This window comes from Diplotaxodon limnothrissa, linkage group LG2, assembly GCF_057381915.1.
Source record: "Diplotaxodon limnothrissa isolate DT_005_m linkage group LG2, D_limnothrissa_male_GT1.1, whole genome shotgun sequence".
Classification (NCBI taxonomy): domain Eukaryota; kingdom Metazoa; phylum Chordata; class Actinopteri; order Cichliformes; family Cichlidae; genus Diplotaxodon; species Diplotaxodon limnothrissa.
The window spans coordinates 3,925,553-3,948,992 of NC_140597.1; the positions used below are offsets into that span (position 1 = coordinate 3,925,553).

Consider the following 23,440-nt stretch of genomic DNA (forward strand, 5'->3'; position numbering starts at 1 on the left):
GTACACACTACATTACTCCTCTGCAAAAAAAGATTTCAATACAGAAAATGCAGCTGTTAGACCAGTAATTTGTAGAACTCCGTTGTTACTCTCCCTGCATTTTGCACAGTGCTGTGATGTCTCTTGCCACTGTTCCACACATGTCTTGCAGCCAATAATGCTTCTGCAGCACAGTGAGAACACTGGATCCTCAATGATGTCTGCAAAAGTAAATCAGATAAGTGAGACTGTTATCCATTTATGTTGAATTTAGTTCAAACTATAGGTTCAAAGTCAGTCTTGACATAAATTTACAGACAGCATGCAGAATATTTTTGGTTATTCTGTAATTCCTCTTGTTCACGCTGTTCTGAGAAAGTCCCTGTCTATATTTTTGTCTATAATTGATGAGGGGCAAAATCAGTACATTTTCTCAATTAGCAAGCAAGAAAAATGAAAAAGTTACAGGTACTTGATTCAATATATGCAACTACAGTCCCATTTTAAATGTGAACTTTTTAGTTTTACATTACTGTGAACAGTGTACCGTCACCCATACTGACATTGTAATCAATTTGAAAAGCTATACTTTCATAGTCAAGATTGCAAGGAGAACCCAAATTAAATGTGCATGTAAACTTTTGAATGTTATGTTACAGTAGACCTGCATCTTGATTGTCTGTGCCTAAGTATTTAAATGGACACTGCTGAATAAAGAGCCTATGTTTGGTAAAAAAATGTTTGTCCAAAGTAATGATTGAATGTGGTTTGACATTGTTTTAATTGTAATTAAAATGTTAGTGTAGATGTAATGTATTTACTAAGCAACATTTGAACATACTCATACAAACCACGCAGCTAAATCCCTCCTTGAGTGTCTGCAGCTTGGGGGTTGTGACTTTCTGGGCAACTGCAAGATCAGTGAGCTCTTTGATTGCTGCTGTGACAGCTGGCAGACTTTGAGATGCCAACACCAACTCTTCTATTTTGTCACTCACTTCTCCCAAACTGGCACTGTCATCATCTTTACGGCTGCTACAAATAAAAATGGATAATCAGATGTCAAAGCTACTTACTGGCTTAAAGAAACATCACATCACTTACTGATAGATGATGATTTATGTAGTGATGTCTTACTGCTATTATAGGATTTAAATCAAATTAATTCTTCTATATTGATGTTCATCCTATAGTATATACATATTTATTCACATACCTCAGTTTCTTCCTCTTTGTTCCCTGGAGGCAATTAAAGTCTTGTTCAGGCACAGCAAGAATTTTTCGTGCATTTTGTCTCCAGTACTGTGACCCTACAGATGAAAAACAAAACCAAAGAAACCTGTTTAGAAGCCAATACCATATTACCCAATAAATATTACAAAGAGTCTGGTAAGACATGTCTCTCCATAAGATATGGGCTTTAGCTGTAATATTATGGCTCACCTGTTGTGCCCTCCGACTCCAGAATTGCATTGCCCTGTGCATCTGTCAAAATTATTGGGTTGTAATTACCAATGGCATCTTGCACTTTTCCTACTATCCCTTGAAGCGTAGCCTCAGACTCCAGGAATCGTACAACCACCATTCTATTGGGAATCAACCTCCCACCAACTACATCTGCAAAGTACACTGATCTGTAAAACAAAACATAATAATTTTACATATCTTGTAAAAGACAGCAGGCCACAAATCCATTCAGTGATTGCTATAGGCAAATTGTACTAAAACAGCTTTGCTATTCTTAACAATTCAACTATCCATGCACCTTATGTTTCTTTTTATTTTGCCTGTTCTGTAATTTAATATTCAAGAACACAGACTCATCCTACCTCTGAAATGTTTTGGAGGACATAGGGGAACTTGAAGTAGCCTGCTGTGAACGTGAAGGTGCAGACGCTGCCACAGCTGGTGCTCGCATAAATGCAAAACGCTGCCCGCTGGAACCTGCTGTTGGAATTGACTCCATGTCTTCTCCGTGGACTTCATAGTGACCTCTGGGTGTAAGGTCTAATGCGCTGAAAACACCAGAGACCGCACCGGGGAACATAGCCACGTTTGAATCATCCGTGATGTACAGAGTATGCGCGGATACCTGTTTAAGAAAAGTTTCCGTAAATCACGTTGCTCTGCTAACGTGTTACTCCTGTGCACACGGTTAATAGGCTCTAAAGGCTTACTTATTAGCTAGTAGCCGGTAAAAGTCAATGAATAACTATTTACACATTAGCACATGTGCACAATTCACATATTAGCACAATGAAGACGGCTAGACATAGTATTAGTAAAAGTAGGCCTACATGAAATCACCAAATGTTAACGTTAGCCGTTCCGCAGTAAGGAAGAACAATAACGTTCATAAAAAAACTGCTGAAAGCAAAGTTTGCGAAGTTTACATATCTACCTGAAAGATGCGACCCAGTTTTTCTGCAGTCATGTCTTCGTCCCGGAGTGTCACTCTCTTAGTTTTCCTAAAAACAACGTAATGGTCCATCCTCTGTTTATTCCAGTGTAACTTTAAGGCCGTCGATCTCTTGTGTAGGGGACGGTGTGCGCGCGCCATAAAAAAACGCGCAGAAGAAGTACTTCCCGTTTCAGACATTGAAAATGCGTCTATTTTTTTGTTTTTGCGCTAGTATACTTTCATTATTTGAATCACGAAGAAATCCAAAAAAGCACGTCTAATTTTAAGTGTATGACGGCTATTTGTTACCACCGAATGAAAAAACAAGTTATTTTCGCCCATTTTATTCTTTATCAAAAATTTAAAAAATGAAAATTCTTTTAAATATCGTTTTTTCGTTTTGGTTTCTGAAACAAAACTTCAAATACCGAAAAGTACATGGACCATTAACCAGTACAGCCAAACATAAGTCATGTTCAGATGTGTATTTTAATTTCAAATGGTTGAGCAAATTTGGTTTCTTATGCAGTTAATACTTAACCTAAAAGAACAAAGCACCAATCGACAACATTTACAATAATTTTAATAAAGCCATTAAAAATCAACATAGCCTGACCACAAAAACATCTGTGGGGAAGAACAAACATACACCTCCTGCTTATATAAAGGTTTGCAATGTTTGGTGTTAAGGGTTATATTAACAGGAAAGAAGGTCGTAGGTACATTAGAACTGATCCAAATATTTGCTGATCATAGTTCAGTTTCAGTTTGAGTAAATGATAAAATGTTTACATTCCCAGTGGACTGTAAACATTTCTGACCTAAATCAAGAATAACAGCTTACACAGAACTGTATTTTATATGTTTATACTGTACTTTATATTCAGTATTTCTGACAACAAATGTTCTCCACTTCTTTTTAGTACATTTTCCACACGTTTATCTATTTACAGTGGTTCGTTCAAATTTGTTTAAGTACAGGTTGTGAATGAAGGGAAGAAGAAAAAATACCCCCAAGAAGCAGGTTATGAGCACAATAATAACAACATCTTGGTGCTATTTATTTATGTTTACATTGAATTCCATGCTCCACTTCTTTATAGATTCAGATTCAAGCTTCAAAAGAGAGGGCTTTAGGTCTCTTCCTGTGTCTTTAGGTCCCCTAAGACAGCGGTCCCCAACCTTTTTTGCGCCACGGACCGGTTTATGCCCGACAATATTGTCACAGACCGGCCTTTAAGGTGTCGATAAATACAACAAAATAAAACTAGTACCGGTACCGGAAAAAATAAGATTTATTCATAACACACGTGAAAATACCCAGGAAAACCGAGTTAACGATAAAAACAATAACAAAATAACGCTGAAAACCGATAAAAACCCTGAAAACTATACATTTCACACCTGAGCCTCTACTCTCGCGGCCCGGTACCAAACGACTCACAGACCAATACCGGTCCGAGGCCCGGGGGTTGGGGACCGCTGCCCTAAGACACAGGAAGTAAGTTTATGCTAATTCAAAAATGTATACAGTAAGAACAAATGTATCACTATTGTGTAACATGATCGTGTTAGCATGCTGACTAAGTTTCACAGATCTAGTCAGTACATAGTGGAGCACTCAGTGCCCACAAATGCACACACACACAAAAGTTATGTGCAAATAACTAAAACAATCTATAAAGAGTAGGTCTCTTTAGAAGTATACATAATCATGGCTGCTTTCTTCAAGGTGTTTTTGAACTAAGGAAACAGTATTTGTCATTGCCCAGACTATGACAACACACACACACACACACACACACACACACACACACACACACACACACACACACACGCACACACACTGCTAAAGCTCTCACACAGGTCTCTACTTGTGTCCTGTGTGAATTCCCCTTCCTCTCTCGAGACATAACACCCTCTGAAGATGAGCAACACCTCAACCGAGACTCATTTTGACTGCATGGAAATAAGGTTTTAAGAATGATGAAAAAATTAACAGTTGTCTATATTATTTTTTATTTCCTTCACCTCATTCGGCCAGTTTGCTGATGGATATCATGGATATTGTTTGCTGTAAAAATAACAGCAAACAATATCCATGATATGTGGAACCCTCAGCTTTGACTTTAGTGCCACTATTGATCTCATTGTTTATTCATTCTAAACCAAATTGGGTTTTTTTTTTGCTATTATATAACTACTTTGATGTCATGCTTATTAAAAATGTAAATAATGGTTGAAATGGATATCCTATCATTCCACTTTTTGCACAAATGCATTCCACATGTCTGATGATGCTGCTACCACCAGAGGGCACTCTAATACTTTTTATATCACATATTAACCCAAAGAGAACAAACAAGGTGTTTAAACATGTAAACTGTTTTCATTCATTTTACAGTAATTTTTCACCACCTCTACTCTTTAACTGACATTACTCTTAAAATATGAGGTCACAAATGTTTGATTGTTAACTTAAGACACAATAGCAACCACAGCACTGCAGCTGCATGTGACTTCATTATGTCCAAGTTACTGTCCAAATCAAGACATGCATTGTGTGATTCTTACTCTGAATCTGAATAAGTACGCGGGACCACTGTGTGCGGTAAGACCATCTCTTTTACTTCCTGTATTACCATCTACCGGCATGCATTGCCAGTGCGTAACACGTAATTACACAATCAAACAGTGAACACATACTGCCCATACAACAAATGTACCAGAGACAATTATGAATACACCACATCTCCCCTTTTAAACAAAAACAGAATATTCCTTTTCTCAGGACAGAACTTCTCTTTTTCAAAGCCATACAAGAACATCTGGCAAACAATCTGCATTACATTTTTAACCTTTTGTTTTTGTTTTCTTGTTCTTTTCTTTTCTTAACAACTCTTTTTAGCTTTATTTTACTGTGCTCTACAAAACCCTTATAACACAGTTACATAACAACAACCTTTTTTTTTTTCTTACAGATCTAACTTTTTAGGTTTAACTATTGGCCTCCCTGACTTGGTTCTGACCACATCAGTGTTAACAGGTGTAGCAGGGATCACACTGGGTGTTTGAGGCTTCTGCAACACAGGCACATTAGCAGGTTCATGCACAGGTGAACTTAAAGGAATCAAATGCACACGATTACGCCTCACAGTCCCTTGTGGTAACTCCACTGTGTATGATCGGGGTGTAGAGTGATTTTGGACAACAGTGCCTGTAGTTTTGACATCAGTCACCCAAACTTGCTCTCCTGGGGACAGGCTGCATAAAGGTTTTGCGCGGTGGCGCCTGTTGAAGTTTGCCATGTCCATCATCCTCTTCTCCCTTTCCTTTCGAGCGAGCAGTGCGTTGTCCGGCAGTGTGGGCTCCAGCTGCGATGGAAGCATCGGCAGTGTGGTTCGCAGACGTCTGCCCATTAAAAGCTCTGCAGGGCTGTATCCGGACTGCAGTGGTGTAGCTCTATAGGCAAGAAGAGCTAGATAAGGATCAGCTGCTTTTTTCAGAAGATTTTTTACAGTCTGCACAGCACGTTCTGCTTCTCCATTACTTTGCGGAAACTTGGGACTGCTTGTGATGTGTTTGAAGCCGTATGCTGCTGCAAAGTCTGTAAAGATTTGACCTGAATACTGTGGTCCATTATCAGACATGAGGACCTCTGGGATGCCGTGACGGGCAAAGAAAGATTTCAGGTGAGTAATGACATCGTTTGATTTTGTCCTGTTTAACAAAGCAATCTCAACAAATCTAGAGTGATAGTCAACAGCGAGAAGGTAAGTTTTCCCTCCCAGCTCGAAAAGATCTGTGCCCACTCTCTGCCATGGGCGGGCAGGGTATTCTGTTGGCATGAGTGGCTCACTGTTATTGTGTCTTTCTTGAATACACGTTTTGCACTTGAGCACCATCTCAGAGATTTGTTGACTCAGCCCGGGCCACCACACTGTTTGGCGTGCACGAGCTTTACATTTTACAACACCTTGATGTCCTTCGTGTAGTTTTTCCAGCACCTCGTTTCTCATTGCTGAAGGAATGACAAGCCGTGTGTCTTTTAACAAAAGGCCGTCTTCAACAGTGAGCGTGGCTCGGTCAGGCCAGTAATTTCGCAGTAAAGGCTCTTGTTTTGCATGTTCTGGCCAGCCTTCGGTGCACATGTCCATGACGCGAGCACACACACTGTCGCTTTTCAGTTGTTCCTTCAGTGTTTGCATATATGATGAACTGACAGGCATGTTTGCTACAATACTGTCGACATATATGTCTGTGCTTTCCATTAGCTCTTTGTCTGACAGGTTCATTGGTTTTTTCAGAGGTGAGCGGGACAAAGTATCTGCTGTCCAGAGCGATTTCCCTGGGGCGTACTGCACAGTGTACGAGTAACGCATGAGTCTCATTCTGAATCGCTGGATCCTGGGTGGCAAGAGATCCAGAGCTTGTCCTCCCAGTAAGGAAACGAGAGGTTTGTGGTCCGTTTCAAGACAAAAATGTTTACCAATCAGGAAATCACGAAAACGCTCACACGCCCATGTAGATGCCAGTGCCTCTTTTTCCACTTGTGCGTATCGTTGTTCTGTAGGAGAAAGGGACCTCGATGCATACGCCACTGGTCGCCATCCTTCTTCCCACAGCTGCAAAAGAACACCTCCGAGACCATAGGATGAAGCATCTGCTGATACTTTAATGTCTCTGTTGGGGTCATACATTGCGAGCACTGGGGGTGAGGTCAGGGCATCTCGTAATGTTTTGAAAGCTCTCACTTGGTCAGTTCCCCAATACCATGCGTTCTTTTTGGAAAGAAGATCTCGCAGGGCTTTGTCTTTTTCAGCTAAATGGGGGATGAACTTGCCCACTTGATTCACCATGCCCAGAAAACTGCGCAACTCTGACACATTAGTTGGCTCTGTCATTTCTGTAATTGCCTCCGTTTTCTTCGGGTCAGGACTGATTCCTGTATCCGCTATGATGTGACCCAAGAAAGCAACCTTGCTCTGGGAGAGCTCGCATTTTTCAACATTCAGCGTTATGCCTGCTTTTTCCAGTCTTTGCAGTGTAGCATGGAGACGGGAATCGTGCTCCTGATGGTTACGTCCCCACACCAACACATCGTCAATGTGACACACCACTCCTTCGAGACCCTCGATGACCTCCGCCATCATGCGCTGAAAGTGTTCGGGCGCTGAGTTGATCCCAAACGGTAGGCGGTTAAAGTGGAACCGCCCAAAGGGTGTGATGAAGGTGGTGAGTTTGGCAGACTCATCGGACAGGGGAATCTGCCAGAAGCCCATGTTGGCATCCAGTTTGCTAAACACTTTGGCTCCTGCGAGCATTCCGAGACTTTGTTCAACCGATGGCAGCACATATTTTTCCCTGCACACATACTCATTTAGTCCGGTAAAGTCTACGCAAAGTCTTAGCCTAGGGCTGTTTTTCTTTGGAACAACAACCATGCCGGCACACCAATCCGTTGGTTCCTCAACTCGGGTAATGACACCAAGCTCTTCCATTCGTTGGAGTTCCTCTTTTACCCTTCCCATCAGAGGCAGAGGAAGCCTTCGCGGAGTTTTGAGTGAGTACGGCACAGCATTCGGTTTGAGTTTAATGTGATAGGCCCGCTGCACTTTCCCTAGACCATTGCAAAGTTTAGGGTAAGTAGTCTTCAGAGTGTCCATTGAAACCGCGTCAACTCGCACCAGCAGGCCAAGAGCTGTAATGGCGGGCAGGCCTAGCAGTGGAGTGCTCAGGTTTCTTACAACATAGACCTTCTCTGTTGTCTGTTTCACTCCGTAGTTGAGCTGTAGCTTTGTAAAACCTGCAACGTCCAGTGGTGTTTTTCCAGGGCCTAACAAAGGTTTTTCTGGCTGCTGGAGAACTGGTCTGTGTTCGTTAGCAAAAATCTTTGATAAGTCCGAGTCAGCTATTACAGTCACATCTGCTCCAGTATCCAGTTTGAAAGTGATTTTTGCATCTTTCACTTGTATGTTGGCTGTCCACGCCTGGCCGTCACTGGAAACTGAGCCTAGGAAGAAACCTTGCTCCTCTTCCTCCTCAATACTTTGCACTGTCTTGCTTTGTCTGCAGACTCGCTGGTAGTGACCTTTTTTTCCACATAAATGACATTTTGCATCATTTGCTGGGCACTCAGGTTTCGGATGTGGAGAGCCTCCGCACTTGTAGCATTTGTTACTTTGTCTCTTGCTATATTGCTGTTGTGTTTTGACAGTTTTATTTTTGAACATGTTGAACTTTGTTTTGTCGTGCTTTTGTATCACTCTGTCAACTGTTTTCGCATTTACATGCATTACATTTGTTTCACTTCTCAAAGCTGACTGTTGCTTTTTGATTTCTTCTGACTGCCTGGCCATATTTATAGCTTTATCCAAGTCCAAGTCTTTTTCCATCTGCATGCGCTCAGACAGCCTCGTGTCGGCCAAGCCCACTACTATTCTGTCTCTTATCAGCTCATCGTGGAGCGGTCCGTAGTTACAGTGCTCTGCTAATGCATGCAAGGCAGTCACGAATGCATCAACAGTCTCATTCGGCTCTTGTTTGCGCATATTAAAACGTGCGCGCTCATAAACAACATTTTTCCTGACAATGAAAAAGTTGTGGAAGCTATCTCTCACTTTAGCATAGTCCCGTTGGTCTACATCACTTAACTTTAGTCCTCTCAGGACGTCATCCGCTTCGTCTCCCATACAATATATGAGAGTGTTCACTTGATTTTCCTCCGAGCTCGCAGACAGATTACTTGCCTGACGGAATCTCTCGAAGCGACGGACCCATCTTGTCCATTCGTGTGGTTTGGAAAAATCAAAGGGCTCCGGTGGTTGGATGCTAAACGTAGCGCTGGGAGTGCTAGCCGCGGTGCTAACTCCTGCCCTCGGACGATCGTCTACGTCGTCATTCGGCATTTTGTTTCCACCTTCCCCTTCTCCTCACACTCGGCAGATGTATGGAGTCTTACGAGTCACACAGCACTTCTGACACCATGTGTGATTCTTACTCTGAATCTGAATAAGTACGCGGGACCACTGTGTGCGGTAAGACCATCTCTTTTACTTCCTGTATTACCATCTACCGGCATGCATTGCCAGTGCGTAACACGTAATTACACAATCAAACAGTGAACACATACTGCCCATACAACAAATGTACCAGAGACAATTATGAATCCACCACATGCATAACATTCAAAATAGTTTGCTCTTAACATTTTTAAGCAATTAATTTCTATCCTCATTATACATGTTTGTATTTGCAAAGATCACCAAAAAGTGACAGTAAAATCGGTTTATGGCTATGTTAGCAGCAAGTATCACAGAATGACTTCAAATCCATTTGATACAGAGGCAAAACATAGACCATGCTAGAATGATTTGTTTGATGGATTTGTGAGACTCTGGAGTTTCTTTAAGACCACTGAGAGTTAGCTTCATGATTCACAATTTGTAACCACCTGACCCACAATCTCAACTAGAGAACATAAAGTACATCATCGTCTTTGCGCTTTTGAACCTTGAGCATTCTCTGGTACAGGTCACAGTAGTTCTGAGTAATTACACTCAGTGTTTGCTCGGAAGCTGAGGAATGGTCAACCACAACTTAGTTTACTAGGTTAGCTGCACACTCTTTCTGTTTCCTACACTGTTGTGCACTTTTACACAGTGCTTTGAGGCTACTCTTTTCTGAAGAATAGAAACAGATCGCTGTTGCTTTATTACAAAAACAGATTGATGCTGACAGTATATGGATAGACAATATTATGGCTTATATGTTTAAAATCCCTGAGCTTTTAATGATAACACAGATTCATTTTCTAATCATTAATATAATTTGTATTAATAATGAATTGGTTATGTAATAGTGTGTATGATACATTGTTTAGATTTTCTTTCTATGAGATTTTATAAACCAAATATAAGCTGTGTAGGAGGTTATTTAAAAAGTCGGTTTTTGCACATATAAGCTGGTCATTTATTTCTAACATGGATCAGTGTCCGTTTCATAGCACCTAGGATAGATTTCTTCATATTTTATTTACATTTGATGTATGGGTTTCTTGGATTTCATGGTGTCACTGATGGTAAGGATGACGAATTATTTCCTGTGCACGTCTTTTTCTTGAATTGATTACCGTTAATAATGGTTTAGGTACAGTCGCCATTGTGCTTAGAGGAAGTGCCTTGCTGATGTTGGTAATCCAAGCATCACCTAGACCACCAGGAAGTCAAAATTTTGCTTTGACGTCTTAATGTAAACACTTACTCCACCCTATAATCAAGATTCTTACTCTTAAATCGTGTCCTATGTTCAGTTAAACATAGGACATGATTTAGGCTCAGAGGACAGTTATACAGATGAGACGATGAGACAGGAAAGAAGAGAGAGAAAGAAACAGAGGCTGACGATATGGACATATTCTTATGTAGCACTTTTCTACTGGAGCACTCCAGGAGCTTTATTAAACATGCATCTTTCAACCATTCATTGAAGGACTTTTTTCTATGCTTAAGCACTTTCTATCTAACGGGGGACCTCAGGTTGCATTTTGCCTTGTTGCACATGGTTACCTGCTTAACCTCTCAGCTAAACATGTGACCCTAAATCTAAATCTGAAAATTAACCAAGACTAGAGGCTAGCGCTAACACAGACATGCAGCAAAAACACGTTGAAGCGAAGTGTTCACCAACAGCAAGGTGCACGCATGCAGTGAAAGCTGAAAGACAAAAACACAAGCTCAAAAACGGAAACCACAAAAAAGAGTGGTGTGAATTCTTTACTTGAGATGTACTTGCGTCAACTCTTCTCTTTTTTTGTTTTCCTCTTGTTTGACTTGTGCTTTTCTGTATTTTCCTGCTCTGTCTTATTCCTTTTAATTGTACAGCACGTTGGTTAATGCTCGTTATTTCAAAATGTGAATAGATTTACTTGACATGATTTCCTAGGTAACTCATTATTTATTTATATAGCATCAAATTACTGCAATAGTCACTTCAAGGTGTGATAGGTTTGTAGCATAAACCTATTCGCTGGAACGTTGAAGACAATATAATTACACTGCTAAGCAAGACACAAATAGGCAAAGTTCTTCATGTTACTCGTGCACGGGAGAGAACCGGACAACCGCTTGACTCCAGTTGGTCTCGTCCGTTCTCCCATATCACTGTCCTTTTATTGAGGTTACATGAATATGCATAAGTTCATTAACATATGACGTCTACATACACAAAGAGTACCTTGCCTGTGTGTGTGTGTGTGTGTGTGTGTGTGTGTGTGTGTGTGGACTGCTGATCAAAGGGTCAAACATCCTTGGTCAGGAAGAGGGTAGCCTCCCCCTCACCCTAGATGGTTCATCCTAGATAACACGGTGAGGAAGTCCTGCAGTTCATCTAAACAAAGAGCACTTAGACTAGAACAAAACTCTAAGCATATATAAGTAAATATTTCTAAGCATAAATGACAATCAACAATACAAATCTAACAAGGTGCTTTATAGTGTAAGGTAAAGACCCTACTATACTTCAGAGAAAGCCACAACAATCAGACAACCCACTATGAGCAAGCACTCTGTGACAGTGGGAAGGAAAACTCACTTTTAACAGGAAGAAACGTCCAGCAGAACCAGCTGACGTGACCAGTTGGTGAAGGGAGGGAAAGAGGACAAACGCTTCGGCTGGTCAGACAAAAACCATTACCTTGCTTTTTTTTTTAAATATATTTTTACCTTTTGCATTTAGTGCTCTGAAAAATCTATATGAAACTTATATAATGTATCACCACATAATACACTTTTTTTCTCACACTGCACAGAAACATCAAACAGCCACCAAGTGAAGCTCACACTGAAGAAAATGCCTGAATTAACAAACCTTCCAACCTTCAAGCAGATGAGCTCAAACAAAGGAGGACACCAGGTGTCTGTCCTGTCAGCTAAGAACAGGAAACGGATCCAATAATTTGCACGAGCTAAACAAAACCTGACAACAGAAGTTTAGGCACTGACTGGTCTGCTGCTGTGACATTTGGATTGTAAGGTTACATCCATGTATGTAATTGGCATTGTAATAGCAAATTGGCCTGATTTTGGTGTAACTGTGTGGGCAACATTGTGTACCAAGAAGTACACAAGCTACTGAGCACACAAAGTGTTGAAAACATGACTTCACTGTGCTCGAATGGCATCCAAATTCTCCAAATCTAAATCCAGCACAGTACCTTTGTGATATTGTGGAATACAAAATGTGGAACATGAATGTACAGCCAAGAAATCTGGAGCAACTGTGTGAGCACACAATCGTGGGATGTCCCAAACTGTGAGTTTTGTTTACTCTCAGTCTGTGCTGCTGCGGGTTGGCTTGTGGTCCTACCTCTACCTCTCTTATATTAGCATCAAAAACATGTGAAAATCACACCTAAAATAAAGAGCTGGTCAACTGATCCAGGACAAACTCCTTTTAGTTTCTTTTTTTTGGCTTGACTTGTGTTAAGCACTGTTTAAATGTATAAATTTAGATGGCCCTCTTAGGGAAACAAAATATGACTGTTCAGTAGGCTCTAATCACTAAGTTATCAACATGCTATGTCCTCTCTGTCTGTACAATGCTGCCATCTATTGGTGAGAAACATTCTGGTCAATTAACATTAGTCAGGATGTTTTGACTTTCTCAGCTGCCTGCATGCTAATTAGTAGAAAGGGATGGATTCCATGCAAACCAGATAACATTAGGGAAATGTTAAGGCTCTCGTATATCATAGAGTGTGATCTGTAAGAAAACAGCAAAACACTCTTGTTATCAGAGTTAAACACTTTTATATTTCTCTGAAAGTAAAACATTTCTCAGTGTCTAAAATGAAAGCAGACCTGTCCTGTTGGACCAGTTCAAAGATAAGTATTCTTCTGGATTGATGTTAATAGTTAATAGTATGCACTAAAAACTTTTAAGACATTTTATTTGTGAGTTTCTGAGTTTAAGACCACTAAAGCATATCTCTGTGCAGATGCATTTTGCACCTTTTGCAACCACTAAGGATAACTGTCACATACTCCTACCTTTAGTGTATAACAAACACCCAGTTTTCTATGTAACCATCTTACCTCCAATTAGGTAAGGTCAGGTGTTCATTTACACCCTAAACCTATTACAAACGCTAAATGAAATTTTATTCAAATAAAATGAATGGCACATGTCCTTTTTTCATGTACTTTTTAGAATTCAGAAGTTACAGTTCAAATCAATATTAAGCAAAAATGTGAACTTAAAATACAAATGGAGTAGCATTTTCAAGGAGAGGCGATCAGTCTTAACTGCAGCAGTCAACTGTCCATCAGCATCAACACACCATCAGAAAGCAACAACTCAAGGGTAATGGCAGACCAGCCCAGGAGCAGCAATATGTTTAATGCCATAACTGGTGAGTTATAAGTGAGGAGGAGCCATCATGGAAGGCCGGGGGATAGAAGAAGTTGTTGACATTCAGAAATCCTACCAATGGCTGGACAAGGCTGGACTGAAAGAAAGCACAGAGGCACAATTATGGCAGCACAGGAAGAAACTCAGTGCAAGATCCATAGAGGCAGGGGTCTATCACACCAGGTAAGAACCCAGGTGCAGACCCTGTAAAGATGCCCCTCAGACAATCCAGCACATAACAGCAGAGTGCACGACGCTAGCAGGCAGGGCATACATGAAACACCATAAAAAAGTGTAATATAGTATACAGGAAGATTATGGCATGGAAGTCCCGAGGTCAAAATGGGAGTCGCCCCTTAGTGTGGTCCAGAATGACTGAGTTAAGATTCTGTGGGACTTCCAGACACAGATGATGACTAACCAGCCGGGCATAGTCGTAGTGGACAAGCAGAGGAAGACTGCTACATTGATAGATGTACCAAACAACAGCAACATCAGGAAGAAGTAACATGAGAAGGTGGAGAAGTACCAAGAGCTGAAGAAGAACTCGAGAAGATGTGGAGTTTGAAGGTAACAGCGGTCCCAGCGTTAATCGGAGCACTCGGTGCAGTGACCCCAAAGCTACGAGAGTGGCTCCAGCAGATACCAGGAACAAAATCCGAGCTCTCTGTCCAGAGGAGTAAAGTCGGAGCAGCAAAGATACTGTGCAGGACCCTTAAGCTCCCAGGCCTCTGGTACAGAACCCAAATTGAACCTGGATGGACCCCCTTTGATTTCTTGACCTAATTCTTTATGGCATTGATTAAACAAGGTGCTGGAAACATTCCATACTGACATACTGCATGGTGACATACCATAATGACGGCATCATACTGCAAGTAAGACAGCTGTGAATCTCCCATTTCACCCCATCCCAAAGGTGCTCTAGTGGATTGAGCTCTAGTGACTGAAGACTGGGTACAGTAAGCACACTTTCCACTGGCACACTGTATTTAAAAACTCACACATGAAAGATTATTATAGTTTCAATGGTAGTTTAATTTTAACATTCAACATAAGTATCAATTATCACTCACATAATCGTGTTTTTTAAACCTAGGACATATACACGTGTTTGATTTTACAGTTATTTTCATTGTCAATAACTAATAACTGAGGTGCTTTATTTTGTTCAGAATGAAAAGCTAAGCAATCAGTATCAGGAGACGAAGATGTGCAGTGGGTAAAAGGAAACGAGGGGACAGTTAAAGGCTGGAACTGCTGTAAAAATGAGGATAGAAGCTAACAAGTAGGAAAATGAAAGGGGATAGGTTGTGAATGAAGGAGACACTGTGGGGAAAAGATAATATTCTCTTGAACATTGGAAGAAAAGTAGGGAATGAAAGGAAAATGTTCATAGTGAAGAAGCAAGAAGAATAAAAGTGTAGAAAATCATCATTTTAACACTGTTGCAAACCTTTAATAGCAGAGCTGTAAATTTACTGATGATGCTTTGCCTCTGTGTAAACAAAGCAACATTGTATAAAGTAAACAGTACAGTAGTAGTTACATCATATTAATACTTTTAATTGTGTTAGTCAACTGTGGGCAATAAGAAACTGCACAGGTAATGTATTTGTGTTCAGCTGTGTTGTTGTTTCTTGCGTGTAATCAGATTCTCTTATGTGACAAACTGACTGAAGCTGTTTTTAGTTGTGATGGTGGAGGTTTGCTGTGATCACACCGGAGCAAATTACATTTTGGTCAACAAGAGCACATAATAGTTTTTAACCTCCACCTACAATGTCAACACTCAAATTAAAACCATTATTGAATTACCAAAATCTTCACCTTTACAATAAAATGATTCCTTCCATATGCATTTTAAAGCAAATATTGGTTCTTGCATTATATATTGTTATTGTAACACAACAAATGCTCTATTCTTATAACAGAGGGTAAAACACAGAAATTGGTACGTGGTACTGCAGTTTCACATTCATCACAAAGCTATGAGGCACTTTCTACAGACAATCTTTCAAACTGAAAGAACTGCCACGTGGTTAAGGCTTTATATTACTTAATTTGAGGTTTTTATATTTCCTAGGACCTTAAAATACGATCTAATTAAGAGATTAGGGAGAGGTATACCACGTAAGGCCACACATTTATTTTGATTGTTGTTATGGACTGGTGTGAATTGCTACATGTGACACTATGATGCTTATTTATCCAAAAACAATTCAGTAGCAGCTGTTGAAAATATTGCAGCAAACCTTTTGGATTTCAACACAGGCACATCAAAAGTAGTGAACTTGCATAAATCAGCAACATTTTTCAATGATTTCTGACATCCTTATCTGTTAAGGCAAAAACATGTGACTTTGGTGTATTGTTGTTATTGAAACAGTTTGTCCTTGTTAAGCATTAATTGAATAGCAAACAGCGAGAATTGGCGTATTTGCTATTTATACCAAGTTTGACATCTCACATTGCAGCATTGACGTGTAGGTATTATGCAGGTGTGACATCACTCCATTTGTTATGGGTGTAAAAAAATACCTCGGAGCCCAACCAGCTACACTCAGTAAGTGACTCTTGAGAGAAAACTTCTTGCTATTTAAAAGGATAACTCAAAAAAGATGTCTTCCCATCTCCACTTGTGTATGTTTTAAATCTCAGCAGTCTAACTCTAACAAGTTCAGAGTGAGCATAATGCTGAATTTACAGCATGTTTTTCATTATTATTGATTTCTATGGGAATTTCTGATTCATAACATTTTCCAATGAATAGCAGATGCCTTTCCAATTTAATGTCAAACCTTATGTGGCTCCAAGTGTGGCGTGCAACAGCAAATAAGAATGACACAATATTAGAGCAAACTGTTAAATCATCTCTGTGAAAAGAGTCTTTTATGGGAACTCACATGTGAGGATAATGTCCATTATATAGAGAAGCAGGTTAGCTAGGCACATACAGTTCGCTTTTAGCCTCCAAGAAGGACTTCAAAAGCCTGCCACCTTTTCCTTTGTGTGGAATCAACAGAGCTCTTCTTCTTCTCTGCTCTTCTCTCCCAGTGTCCCACACATTGGCACTCACATTAACATCATGCAAATACACTTAGAAGATATAAAATTCATTGGGTTAGGGTAAATATTTATATAGATTTACACATATATAAATTCATATACTTTTAAGGAATGTTAATCTATTTTGCTGTGTACTTCTTACAAGGTAAAAATAACATTTTTATACTATGCAACACATTATATAATCAACATATTACAAAAATCAGTCCTTTTATCATCTTTTAGAAAAAAAAATCCATAATAAAAATAACTTCTATGTTTTTTTCTCACTTATATCTTACAATATATTTTCTCTCTGTCAAAACACACACACGTGTCCCATTTTTGTTTCTGTTTATCGTTTCTCTTGGCAGCAAATTGGCAGCGGTCAAACAAAATGTGGAAATTAAAAATTGCGTCATGCTGGTGCTCATCAATGTAGAAAATTCTCCGAGCGACAACTTCGTTGATGTGTGGAATTCACAAAAAGGCGGCGGTGAGTGCTGCAAAACAAACTGCCGTGCTGTTACAACGGACATTTGGAGCAGCCGCATTCCAGAGCGGTTTCCATCTCCTCTGAGTACGAGGTGCCGTCTGTGCAGCGGAAAACCACCTTCCTCCGTCTGGTCTTGGTGACGCTACAGCAAACACCAGGTGAAGCCTGGCAGGATCTGGAACAGTCCATGCGGGGAATCTTGCTGGTGGACGTGCATGTTCTTAAGGGTTGGTGGCGCTTCAGCTGTTCTCTTACCATTTCTCCTTGACATGTGATTTCTGCATGTTGGTGGCGTTAAAAAAAAGCACATTTTAAATCATAATATGCTCTCATTCTCGGCAAATTTCCGTTTCTTCTTTTTATAATCTTTCAGTGTTACCTGTGTCACAAATAGGCCCGGTGAACCCTGGCTGACAGTGACAGAACGGCTCTCCCCTTTCTGACACCCGACACTCCCCACGCCCACAGCGAACCCCCCTGCATGCTGGAGGCTCCTGTCGTCGGTTACAGAACTGACCCTGATAGCCTTCATTACACTGGCAACTGTAAGACTGACCCTTGGGAACACACTGGCCATGAGAACATCTGGAGAAAGAGCAGAGCAGAAGGAAAACATGTTACAGGAGAGAATTATGCTGGGGTTGGAAAGTGGTTTCATCCATGGTTGCTTTAAAACCACTAAACCCACATGATTTCAAAATCTATACTAAACAGATACCTGGCTGGCTTGTATGACAAAATGGCATTAGAAACATCACAAACAGGTGGCAATTATTCATTTTATATAACAAACAGAAAATAAAGCTTGACCAGGGAAATTTTGCTTCTGTGTGTGGTCAAAGGGTCTGACACGAGGGTTTCTTTCATTCTCCTATCAGTATAACTTAGCAAACTAAACTAAAACTAAAACTGTTACAAAATGCACGCTTTACAGAATGTGTGCCCCTATGAGTTAGTAATTGCAAGTTAAATTCACACCTCACATTCAATGTCTCTGCCATTTTGGCTTACCTGTTGTTCTGACAGGGGTTTGTGCCTGTCGTCTGGTCACACAGAGCCCCACTGCGTCCAGGAGGACAATCGCAAGTTACTCCCGTCTCCCCTCCTTCTCTACATGCACCCTGTGCACAAACACTGCACGAATGACACCCCGCAAGAATGCCATCACCCTAGTGACAGAACATAAAATGAAGAAATCACTGTTAGAAACGACAAGCATGGAGGTAGGTGGCGCAACCAGAGAAATGTTTTGATGTTGCCTTAATGCTGCAGCCCTTCAAGGGTCCAGATTAAATATGTTTCCAAATTGGAAAGACAGCGTGTATACTTTTCCATAGCAGCTGCTGACTTTGTTGAAGTGCCTTAAAACTCATCAGACTTCTACTGTGGCTTATATTATGAAAGTGAACGCTTGCTTGGATTGGATCCTTGCTCCGAACCCAAAACAGAACACTGCTGTCATAAGGTTTTTCACTATGATTTTTTACATGGTATTTCAGCCAGATGTCCTCTTACTATTGCCAAACATAACTTTCTTTGATGATATGTTGATAGGCGAACTTACAGGACAGAGTTACGGGATTATGAGTTACAAAACCAATGTAGGCAATAGAGTTCTCAATAAAACCTTCAAGGTTTCTTAACAGCACTGAATGAACTTATGATACTTTAATTTTATTTTAACATGCTACTGTGCGTTCTAGTAAATGCTGTGGAATCTATGCCAGCCGTTGAGTAATTACCTTGCCCTCAATTCTTTGTAGCTGTCCTGCTCCTCTGGATCTATAACTCAGGTCTTGAGGCTCCCCATTGATCTGGACATTGTGGACGCAGCCACTAAAACCCTGAGGGGATCGTTCAGGCCCTGGACGCAGACCTGAGGCCACGACCTGGGATGGCACTCCTGGGAATTGGTGAAAATAAAACCAGAAACAGACAGAAATGAGCAGTAATAACAATGGAAAGTATAGTATAATGTTTGATTAAGATATTTCCTTTATTGGTTTCATTCTGGCTTGGCTTACACTGAAATACAGTGTAAAAAACAACAAGGATACAGCATTGCAGCTCTCACTATTGCACAATAACAGTATGTCTCTCTTACTCGAGAAAAAAGGAGTTACTGTTCTCAGAGGCGTGTCTACCCTCTTTCTTGAAGAAAAGTTGAATAAAAACAGTTTTCCACTTCCTTACCACAACCCTTGCTGTGATTTAGTGTGCGTTAGTCTGCGTGCGCGTTTGCATGTTGTGTGTGCCTATACGCGTATGTACCCATGCGCTGCACAGCAAACAAGAAGTAGGGTAGGCCAAAGTAACATCTGTGTACCGCAAATGCATCGTGTTTATGAAGAAATGCGTGTGCGTACCTCCTATGTAAAGCTGGGTGTTGTGGTCGACGGAGGGCTGGCGTGCCAGCTTTCCCAGGCTCTTGTTGGTGCTGTTATCCACCACTAGGCTCAGTGAGTGGTTCTGAATAAGCAGCTCAACTGTGTGGAAAAGCCCGTCATTCACAGACTCAACGCTGTAACGAACGCACAAATGCACACAAACAGAAAAAAAAGGACATAATTTCAGTACGTGCATGATTATGATAGATTACCGTTGCAAAAACTGTTAGAGCAAATTGGAAAAACAGACCCAAAACAGACTCCAAACATTTTCGAGTCAAACTATTTTTTCTTTGTTTTGTTGTGTTTGCAAATCGACCAACCTAAATGAAAAAGAAATTAGGGAAATCTGTGTCGAAATGCTATCCCGAGACATAAAACACACTGATTACATCCTCAATATTGTGTTACTGTGGAAGGGATTATAATGTGCGCTTGATCTATTTCATGATTTCCTAACATGGGGGTTGAGGCCCAGTACTTTCTAGCAGCACATGGGCTTGTTTGTTCTGATGAGCTCAAGCCTTGGGGCAAAACCGGATTCTTACAATTTAATAGCCGGACTCAACCAGTTTGGACCATTGTGGTAAAGTTCTGATATTTTTTGGAAGAATAAATGTTTCCATTGAAGAGAAGTCTGCAAAGAACTAACATTATGACCTTTTGCACCACGTTTGACCCTGGGAGGAAAGTGTATGTGTTCTTGTGTGAATGCGTGTGTCTGAGATTCTCTGCTAAGTGGTTTTTGCTGGAGGGGAGACAGACAGCTATAGAGACAGTGGTTTGGCAAAGCTGAGAGAAGGAGAGAGAGAGAGCGAGAATGAGAGACAGGGAGGGAAAGAGAGGTAAATCGCGGGGTGGTAAAGTTGACCGTGCCTCTGCTCAACCAAGTTCTTGCAGAACATCAAAAACAGAAATGAACAAGTGAAGCTACTCTTTCTGCTGGTGGTCTGCTCCAGACTCCCACAGCGAAACATCAGGACAATACTTCCCTTTGTCTGCAACCACTTATTTGCTAACTAGCTAAGGAGCCTTAAATCAGCTGTGATTGACAGCTGTTTATAGAGCGTTCAGATTACAGCGATGTTACATTAACAGCAAATGGAGCAAAGTTTGTGAGTTCTGGATACAGGCCAGTGTGACTTTCATAAAAATGCTGACCATACAGAAGGACAAAAGAACAGTATGCATTACAACATACAGTATAACACATTAACAGGCCTTAAAAAGAATCAAGAATTTATTATGGACTCATTTGCTTTGTCTCCTCACGTGACACTGTCCTCGACAACTGGGTAAAAATTAGGAATCTATTTTTTTAACCAGTTTCTATTAATTGAAAGTGCTAATCTGAGATTTGAATGGAGGTTTTACAAGGACATGTGACTGTCCATCAACAAATGTGAAAAGCATTTGATTGTCATGGCATCAGTCATGTTCAGCACGCAGCTAAAAGCTTGTAAAATAACAACTGTAGACTCAGTATAGACACATACATGGTTTCCATTAGGAACCATGTAATTTAATAAAGGCTGAGAACAGGCCTAGTAAACATAGCAAAATGATGGTCTGCTAGCCAGAAAAATCAGTTATGTACCTCAGCAGCCTCCTCCTCAAACCTAACTTTGTATTACTCTAGTTCTTTCATTTTTCTATCATTCTCTTCTTTCCTCTTTATTCATCACTTCCTTTTCATTATCTTCTTCCCCATCCACTTCCTCTTCTCTTTTTCTCCTTTTGCTCTGCTTCAATCACCTTTCTAGCCCCAATGTCATTTAACAGTCATTTTTACCCTATTCCTCTTCTAAAGCTTATTTGCTTTCAGTCCAAAAGCTCTTCATCTCATTTTCCCCTCATTTGCTCAACTGCTTGTCTTCTTAAATTAAATGGAGCTGCTCACAAAGCTGAAAACTCTCAGATTGATGTGTTGTTTAGGAACCCTATAAACACATTTTTTTAACACATGGACATGGCAAACACAGCACTGGACTTGTTGTGAAACCAAAAATCCACCAGATGGAAGTAGCTGACTAAAGACTAGCGTGTCTGAGTCTGAGCAGCTGGCAGCGCTGCAGGTGAGTGTATGAGTTTGAATGTTACCAACATTAAACGTCCTTATTTTTTAAAGTGGATATTTTCAATAGCTTGTCCATGATTTGTGTGCCTGCATGTTTGTGAATTATTCTGCAGATTTAAAGTATATAACAGCAAAAAGGTCCTGGGTTTAAATACACTGGCCAGCTCGAGCCTTTCTGTGTGGAGTTTGCATCTTCTGCCTTTGCTTAGGTGGGTTTTCAACAGGTACTTCCTCCCACAGTTAGAAGACATGAATATTAGGTTAACTGATTAATCTAAATTGTAAGTAAACTATAAGTCTGAATGTGAGCAGGAATGGGTGCTTGTCCCTTGGTATTAGCTCTGAGATACATATGCATATTGTCCAGTGTGCGCCCCACCTTTTGCGCTATGACAGCTCGGATAGGCCCAAGCCTGACCATTAATTAAACAGGCAGTTACGAAAATGGATGGATGGATACAGTGCTTCCAAATGTGTGCACAATTGTGTATGTTTTAGACACTTCTAAAGAGCACTCTGTTAGCCCTGTGTATTAGTACAAGAAACTGTCCATTATAGAATTCAATAAAAACAAACACACAGCCGTAGCAGATTGAAACTGCTTCTCTCTCTAACTTTCACTGTATTCATCCAAAGCCACAAGGGACAACAATTTCCTGTCAGTCCAAAATCCTGAATGAGCACATACACACACAAATAAACTTCACCAAAAATAACTTCCCAAACCCCAAAACTGGCTTTCTGTCATATAACAGAGTCTAATACAAACCCAGAAGTAATTACAGGTCATTGACTTTATCTCAAACTGAAAAAACATATTTGGATTAGAAATAACCATGGAGATCCTCTTACACTGTTAAATCTAATTAGCCACTCCTGTCATTTATTACGCTGTTTCTGAAGCACATTTGCTGCGTCTGTATGTGAGCTTGCAAACATGCATGTGTGAATGTTTTTTAACAACTATACATCTACAAGTCTATACAACTACAGTAGTATGTAGTCTTTGTGCAATATCGAAGTATGTTCGAGTGAGCTAACTTGTTTGTGAGACTGTATGTATGTGTGTGTTAAACAGCCCAGTCTGATTACAATGATGCTCAGCAGACACACATCCCAGTTCCATATTGCTGTGGTAACCTCAATTAGCCATTACTGAGACAGCAGCTGGAGAATGGAGCACTCCTTCACTGTTTTCTTTCCTTATTTTTTCAGCTTTCACTAAACCAGGCTGGCCAGTTCAGATGAAATTTGTACTTTTCAGGAGTGGATTCGCTGCGTTTTGATGTCGAGTCTCAGGAATGAGGACTTGTTGTTTCAGGCCTCTAAGAACTCAGTATTCGAATGTCTCAATAGCCTCTGAGAATTTTAAACCTATAATGTTCAAGGATTGTCTGTCTGTTTTAACCACAGCCTTGTGGCCAGATTCAGGTCAGACATTCAGTCACTTTATTCACCCAAATGAAGGTCCAAAATCTTGAGGAAGCCCTGTATCTGAATAGAAACTGCTTGCTATGGTCACTCGTTTGTATGTATGTTTCCATACTGGGTGTATGTGATACGCTGCATATTTAAGTGAGTTACAATTAAGGAACACCTGCACAAAGTCCAACTGTTATGTTACGTTATGCCCTCCAGAAATG

The 23,440-nt window shown here is 40.5% G+C and overlaps 2 protein-coding genes across 2 annotated transcripts in view; both read right to left on the reverse strand.

The window, feature by feature from the left end:
• Nucleotides 1–5: 5 nt before the first annotated feature.
• Nucleotides 6–2,578, reverse strand: LOC146638091 (uncharacterized). Its single transcript, XM_085365878.1, has 6 exons — nt 2,381–2,578; nt 1,809–2,071; nt 1,423–1,613; nt 1,196–1,289; nt 821–1,014; nt 6–200 (listed from the first exon to the last, which is right to left on the reverse strand). Exons 1-6 carry the CDS (start codon nt 2,576–2,578, stop codon nt 13–15), a joined length of 1,128 nt encoding a protein of 375 aa, XP_085222004.1. The 3' UTR covers nt 6–12.
• Nucleotides 2,579–17,363: 14,785 nt separating this feature from the next.
• Nucleotides 17,364–23,440, reverse strand: part of slit3 (slit homolog 3 (Drosophila)) — a 233,203-nt gene continuing 227,126 nt past the window's right edge. The window contains exons 34-38 of the mRNA XM_085365888.1: nt 19,700–19,854; nt 19,076–19,236; nt 18,345–18,502; nt 17,713–17,918; nt 17,364–17,611 (exon numbers count right to left, since the gene is read on the reverse strand). Of these exons, the coding sequence (XP_085222014.1) occupies nt 17,364–17,611; nt 17,713–17,918; nt 18,345–18,502; nt 19,076–19,236; nt 19,700–19,854 (928 nt within the window). The remainder of the gene's footprint in view (nt 17,612–17,712; nt 17,919–18,344; nt 18,503–19,075; nt 19,237–19,699; nt 19,855–23,440) is intronic.

What these genes read in the sequence shown, in the direction of transcription:
- LOC146638091 (XM_085365878.1), bottom strand. Translation starts at nt 2,578, where the DNA reads ATGTCTGAAACGGGAAGTACTTCTTCTGCGCGTTTTTTTATGGCGCGC. An exon ending in AACTGGGTCGCATCTTTCAG is followed by an intron (nt 2,072 to 2,380) that starts GTAGATATGTAA and finishes TTTCTTAAACAG; the next exon opens with GTATCCGCGCATACTCTGTA. An exon ending in TAGCTGCGTGGTTTGTATGA is followed by an intron (nt 201 to 820) that starts GTATGTTCAAAT and finishes TTACTTTTGCAG; the next exon opens with ACATCATTGAGGATCCAGTG.